Source organism: Colias philodice, chromosome 13 (assembly GCF_061535455.1).
Source record: "Colias philodice isolate Cphi_HAF_F1 chromosome 13, ilColPhil1 Martin Lab GWU primary, whole genome shotgun sequence".
In the NCBI taxonomy this organism is placed as follows: domain Eukaryota; kingdom Metazoa; phylum Arthropoda; class Insecta; order Lepidoptera; family Pieridae; genus Colias; species Colias philodice.
The window spans coordinates 11,818,240-11,825,411 of record NC_143098.1 but is presented as its reverse complement, the minus strand read 5'-3'; the positions used below and the strand labels follow the sequence as shown (position 1 = coordinate 11,825,411).

The 7,172-nt window shown below is 40.8% G+C and overlaps 1 protein-coding gene across 1 annotated transcript; it reads right to left on the bottom strand.

The window, feature by feature from the left end:
* Positions 1-2,149: 2,149 nt before the first annotated feature.
* Positions 2,150-6,765, bottom strand: LOC149483702 (calcitonin gene-related peptide type 1 receptor-like). Its single transcript, XM_089703002.1, has 6 exons — positions 6,597-6,765; positions 6,379-6,489; positions 6,183-6,283; positions 4,323-4,414; positions 3,001-3,763; positions 2,150-2,234 (listed from the first exon to the last, which is right to left on the bottom strand). Exons 1-6 carry the CDS (start codon positions 6,670-6,672, stop codon positions 2,190-2,192), a joined length of 1,188 nt encoding a protein of 395 aa, XP_089559128.1. The 5' UTR covers positions 6,673-6,765; the 3' UTR covers positions 2,150-2,189.
* Between the last annotated feature and the right edge of the window lie 407 nt (positions 6,766-7,172).

Here is a 7,172-nt window from a genome sequence, read left to right as displayed (position 1 = left end):
GGTTAGTGTAGGTTAGGTTTCTACAAAAGTTAGGTTAGTTTTGGTGAGGTTTCTACAAGAGTTAGGTTAGTTTAGGTGAGTTTTCTACAAAAAAAAGTTAGGTTAGTTTAGGTGAGGTTTCTACAAAAAAAAAGTTAGGTTTAGGTGAGGTTTCTGTAATAGTAAGGTTAGTTTAGGTAAGGTTAATGTCAAATTTAGGTTAGTTTAGGTTAGATTAATGTCAAAGTTAGGTTAGTTTAGGTTAGGTTAATGTAAAAGTTAGGTTAGTTTAGGTTAGGTTAATGTCAAAGTTAAAAAAGGTTAGGTTTCTGGCCTGGATAGGTTTCTCTATAACAACTTTAAAAAAAAAAAAAAAAAAAAACAGAAACTTAAAATATTTCTGTAGCCTTTTGTAGAAGTCCAAATTCAAAAATTTGCAAATAATCTTCTTCAGTTATCATTTTTCTATTAAAAAAAAATTAAAAAAAATAGGTATAAAATTGTGCAAACCGAGTTGATGTGCCTAAGAGATGTGGACTGGGAGGGTGGGTGGGCGCTGCGTTTCGTTTTTCGCCGATTTCTCCTAAACCGCTAGGCGGATTTTTTCAAATTTGGTATCAAATGAAAAGAATTTTTGGGCCGCATCCCTGGACACCAAATTGAATGGGGTACATAGCCCAATTCAATAGATATGAGAGGTGGCTCCCCACGTGATTTTCCTCATTTTCTCCTAAACGGGTAAGCAAATTCTCATGAAATTATTATCAAACGATAGATCTCGCTATTGCGCATCCATAGACACCAAAATCAATAATATTCATTAACTGGTTAATTAATTATTCGAGGGAGAGATTTAGCGCTTTTGGAAGTGATTATCCGCTATAACTCCTCAGCGGATAGATAAATTTTCACAATAATAGTTTCAAATAAAAGTTCTTATCGATGCGCATTTATACATACCAAAATCAAATGAAATAATCAAAAAAAAAAACAAACGGTTAATAAAATATACGAAATAAGATTTTAACGCTAATCCGCACTATAAAACTCGGTGGAACAATAATTATTATGTAGTTATTTTGTTATTTACGTTAACTTTTATCCCAGACACCCTGTTTAACACCGTCTTTGAAGTATTTAGGGTAAAAACAACAAAAACTTCACGTACACAAATAAAATAAAATAAAATTTTGCTGTTTTAAAATTGTTATATAATGTAGTTAAATGTATAATATATAGAAATGTAAAAAAAATAAGCTGTACCTACCTTTTATAACTGCTATCCTCCCTAAGCAGTAATTTACAAGAATAAAGAATAATAATAATTTATTTTTACATATTAATGTCTTAAGTGTATCTACAAGATAAAAAAATACACTACAAATCCACACAATACATCTAAGTAGGGTATATAAATTATAATATCATCTGATATCGATATCTCGCAGATAAACTAAAATAAAATATAATTAGCATGCCCACCCGGGCTCGAACCCCGGCCCTTTTGGGTGGACTTTAATCACAGAGTGCTGCTGCGTTTATTAAAGTTTTTCATCCATCGCATAGATGGCCTTGTTTCCAAATATAAACATTTTCATTATATATCTATCGGTTATTAGTCTGTGCTATCGGTAATCACATCGGTAATCATAATAATACGCATAAATAGATAAAATTTATTTAATGTAGAATTTATTTTCTGGCCAAATGTGGATGACCAAATCGTGAAACGTTGACGATTTAACGATCTGGCCAAACTAAATTGGCCATTTCATGAAATGAGCAAATCTACGATATGGCCACGACATTTACATCTCTAACGACGTTAGTGTAGAATATTTAGGTTATCGTTCGAGCAAACAATATATTATTATGTAGATATCAGGACAATAAAAAATCTCAATTTATAATTTAGTCTTTATTTTATAACTTTACAAAATATTTACAATTTTTATTATACGATATCTTACACATTAATCTACGATACGTTATCGTACTTTAAAGTCAGTGTTTGAGGTGTATGAGTCACTTATCGAGTATGTTTGTATTAAAGAGAGTCCAGTTTATACGAGCGGCGGCGTGTCCTCTCCATCGTCGCTGTCGGTGTCGAAGCGCACGGCGCGCGCGCGGCGGCCGTCCGGCGAGCCGTCCCCCGCACCCGCCGCGCCGCCCCCCGCACCACCCCCCGCGCACGCGCCGCTCGCTGACAGTCACACTTTGTCCTCGCCGCCGCCCGGCCCGCCTGACCGCACGAACTATAACAGAAAATAAAAAATATTGGATCTTTGAAAAAAAAACTGGCCAAGTGCAAGTCGGACTCACGCACGCAAGGTTCCTTACTATACTAGTCCAGTCATTTCGTCCGAGAAAAAGGCAAATAAAAGAAAGTGAATTTGCGCATCTAATTTTTTGATATGTTGTAGGCTGTGGTTGTAGGGGATACCTAAAAAAGCTTAACTTGAGTTTTTCGACCAAGATTTCCTATGAGCTTTCGTCGCCATCTTGAAAAAAGGGGTAAAATTGGTTTTTCGGCAATAACTCGGCTATCCGATGAAATTCGGAAATCACTTATAAGACAAAATAATACAAATGTACAACAAATGTTGTTACTTATGATGTTAGCTATCTTGTCCTGCGAGGTTGCCGGTGTTTTACAAGTAACCCTGTATATAAAACTCAAAGGTGACTGATATAGTGATCTATCAACGCACAGCCCAAACCACTGGACGTATCGGGCTGAAATTTGGCATGCAGGTAGATGTCATAACGTAGGCGTCCCTTAAGAAAGGATTTTAGAAAATTCATCCCCTAAAGGGGTAAAATAGGGGATAGAAGTTAGCATGAAACTTTTTATTCCTTGGATGTATTTGCATGAAATTGGGCATGTAGATAGATCATATTATGACGTAGACGTTCTGTTAAGATTTTTTTTTAATTCATCCCCTAAAGGTGTAAAATAGGCATAAATAGGCAATAAAGAAAACACTATTCTAATATACACTACTAAAAATTATTTTTTACCGAAACTGTAGTATTCGTTGTGGAATTCGTTCGGGTCCTGAAAGTCAAGATGCGCCATTTTCGCCGCAATTGAGCGAGAACTTCCCCGTTGCAAAAGCAGTACAGGACCGCGACGCAGAGACCCTGGAGGGAGGTGGTGACGGCCGACACGTACTCGTACGCGAGCCACCACGCCGAGTCGCGCGCCGGCCGGCACGGCGTCAGCAGGTACTGCACGCCCAGCAGCGGCGCCAGCAGGCACGTAGCCCGCAGCGCGTGCAGCGCCGTGGCGGAAGGGCGCGCCACGCCCGCGCCACCGCCCGCACGCAACTTGGTGCACAGCACGCGCACAATGTTGCACAGGAAGGCCACGTTGAGCAGCACAGCGGTGCACACGAGCACGGCCAGCTCAGGGCGCGGCGCACCGTCGTCGGCCCAGCACAGCGGCTCGTCGGCCAAGCCGCGGCGTGCCGCATGCACCACGGCGGAGGGCAACGGCAGCAGCCAGCCGGCGCCCAGCAGCGCGCGCACGAGCCGGCGCTCGGACACGAACGCGCTGACGAGCACCGTGTGCAGGTACAGCCCCTCGCACAGCATCCACGTGTAGTTGGTGAGCAGCGCGTACTGCAGCACGGCGTTGAGCGCGCGGCACCACAGCGGCGACGCGCGCAGCGTGTCCGCGTTGTCCACCACCAGCCCGTACCACGCCAGCCACAGCGCGTTGTTGAGCGCGAACGACGCGAATAGATTTATGTGCACGGTTATTCGGGCGCACCGCAAACTTCTGAAATATTGCATATATGTATCCATACAATCATCAAAATCTAGTTAGACATAATATACATAATATTTACCATCGTAATCAATACAACGCGTTGAAGCGTCTTCCTTTCTATACATAGCCAGAACGCAAGCATAAGAAACTGCTCGTGTATATTTTGTAATGCTGTTTTTAAGTCTGTGATTACAATGTATAATGTTACCGCCCAAACCCGATTTCAGGACAAACTAGTGTTGCAATCAAGCTAGGTTTCTGCGCGCATGAACTGCTCACGTATAAATTTGCCGCGCTTACTCCGAAACAACGATTAGTCCGCATGCGTACTGGCGCTGTATGTTTTGGAGCGCTATACTTAATTTGGTCACTACAAAGTATACGCAGGTATTTGCTTACTGCTATTGTATAGATTGGAAGAACTTTGTAAAAATGCTATTTCCAATCTATACGTGATTAGTTTCACTGCGTTGCGTGCTAGCCTTGTATAGTTTGGAAAGACGCCGCGTTGAACACGTTGCGCTCAAGTTTCTGTCGTTTGCTTGTTAGGCGAGTGCACGATACTCACTTGAAGTAGGAGAGGATGGCGAGCGACAGCAGCAGCGCCACTAGCGACAGGCTGTAACCGGTCTGGTACAGCGCGATCACTTCGCTCACGTCCTACGTATTAATATAAATATTAAATATTCATGCTGGCTGGTAAATTCAAAATAAATTCGTTTCACCTATATAATGGTATACAGGTGTTACGGCCCTGCCTGCACAGCAGACTGCTGAGCAGGCAGTTCGCACGGGATCGGAATTCGGAATGCAGGAGTGGAGGCTTGCTGTGTTAGTGTATAAGCTTTCTTTAGAATGATTAATAATTAAAATATATAGATTATCTAAAACTCCGGTCTGCATTGAGCAGACATATTACAATACTAATATTATTTTTAACCAAAAATGTAGTTTTAAAAAGTACATTCTACTTTTTTGGGGCCCCGGCTGTGGCGCTCGTAATTCAAGACTAAACAAGGGAGTGAAAGAAAAGAAAAAACAGTTTTAATAAAGAATAAAACTGTCATAAATACTGATTAGTTTCAGGACAAAAATTAATTTCCGAATATGTATAAGTACGTCAATTACCTACAAAAAAAGTTAAAAAACACTATCATTTTACAAAAAAATAATATATTCGCGTCGCATCGCTATTTATTTATAACTAGCGACCCGCCCCGGCTTCGCACGGGTGCAATGCTGATACTATTTATATACACTACAGAAAAACTGTGAACGTTGTATATAAAAACATAGCGGCCCGCTCCGACTTCGTACGGGTATTAAATAGATAGCCGGGCGGCCGGCCGGTACCGCCGCAAACGCTACGTCCCGCAATTTTTAAATCTGTAATATCTTCGAAAATATTCACTTAAATCATACGGTGTAAAGGGCCATATAGATCTATATTAAACGAACAATGTATTCAAGGTATTTAATTGGTTAAGGATTAATGCTGTATTGGTTAAAATCGCATCGAAAATTAGCCATTATTTTTCGTAAAAAGTAAATGACAAAAAAATGTTATTGTGGGTTATCCATAAGAGATAGACATAATATACCATCGCGGACTTTTCTGTAGACCTTTTTAATGTGTATAATACTTAGTATATTATTTTGATAAAACTCGTAGGGTTCAGCCTGCGTTTGCAATGTAAGCGGAAAAAATGTAATTTTTTACGATATCACTTTAGAAATCTCAAAAATAACAGTACTTCTTCACTATTTAATGGATGTTATTATACATATAAACCTTCCTCTTGAATCACTCTATCTATTAAAAAAAACCGCATCAAAATCCGTTGCGTAGTTTCAAAGATTTAAGCGTACAAAGGGACATAGGGACATAAGGACATAGGGACATAGGGACAGGGAAAGCGACTTTGTTTTATACTATGTAGTGATTATATTATACTAGCTGTGCGGTATGCCGCGCGGTTTCACCCGCGTGGCTCCGCTGACCGCTCCTGTTGGTCAGCGTGATAATAATATAATATAGCCTATATTATATTGCTCGTGGATAATGTAGATTTCGAATGATGAAAGAATTTTTTAAATAAGTCCAGTAGTTTATGAGCCTATTCATTACAATCAAACAAACAAACAAAGTTTTCCTCTTTATAATATTAGTGTAGATTAAGCAAAGATTTTTTGTGAAGTTAATATTTATAGGCTGTCGTTTTTTTTGTACCAAAATGAATTACATAATATATTATGTATGATATTAGAGAAAAATGTAATGTAGTGAAATGCATCACATTTTTGTAAATTCAATTCAATTTAAATTATCCGCGTGTATTATTTTTGCTAAACAAATTCACGATTTTCAACAATAAATAATTAGTTAATAGCAATAATAATCATAATTAATAGTAATCAGTTCTCTTACATCTTCCGGTTTGACACAGGTGGTGTAGTTGGACCAGGGCCGGCCCGAGTCGGGGTGCCGCCACCACGTGCCGTCCGCCGTGCACTCCTTGTGCGCCAACCCTACATGATCAATCTCGATACACATTACACATCATCGTAACATCACATCACATCACAAAATCGTAAACGATAGAATGGAACGAGAGCGAACGTACGGTCGGGGCTGAAGCCGGGCACGAAGGCGGGGCAGCGCTGGACAGCTGTCGCGTTGGCGCGCGTGTGCGGCCAGCACAGCCACGTGTCGAACGTGCCCGCGCAGTACACGCCTGCGCACGCAAACATAGGCCCGTATTAATAAACCGATCTCAGAATTGAATACGCTATAAAAAAAACTTGAGCTGTCACTTGGGGTTGAGTTATCAGCGGGGCTCACCGGGCGGCGGCGCGCTGCGGTTGTTGGCGAGCTCGCAGGCGAGGCGCTCGCGCGTGATGCGCTGCGGGTCGTCCATCGCCACCGCTCTGCCGCTGCCACCTCACCTACTGCCACAACATGCTCCCCACACACGTAGTGTCTGCAGCTATTCTGAGGACGGAGGAGCGATTCTGAGGACCTGAAACAAAATATATTAACGGTAATTTACACGGTACACTTTTAGCAGATTCACAGTAATTTTGTCTAGAAACACCGTATTTTTACCCTGGCAACACGGTAACTCTCAGATACGTAAAGCTGGCGATGCAAAATTAGCGAAATTAAAAAAAAAAAAACAACACCAGAATTTGTTGCTTATTTGTTGCTAATTAGTTGCTATAATGACGATTTTGTTGCTCAACCGTTCGCTGAAAATCAGCAACAGTTCTAGCTTAACGTTAAGGTAGCGTGAAGAAATCGGAAAAAGGGATGGATCGTTGCAAAAATGCAGGTGAATTTGTTGCTAATTTGTTGCTGCATAAAAACAGTGAAAATTTTAACACTGGCCACGTCAACTTAATTGTCGATTTTCGGTAG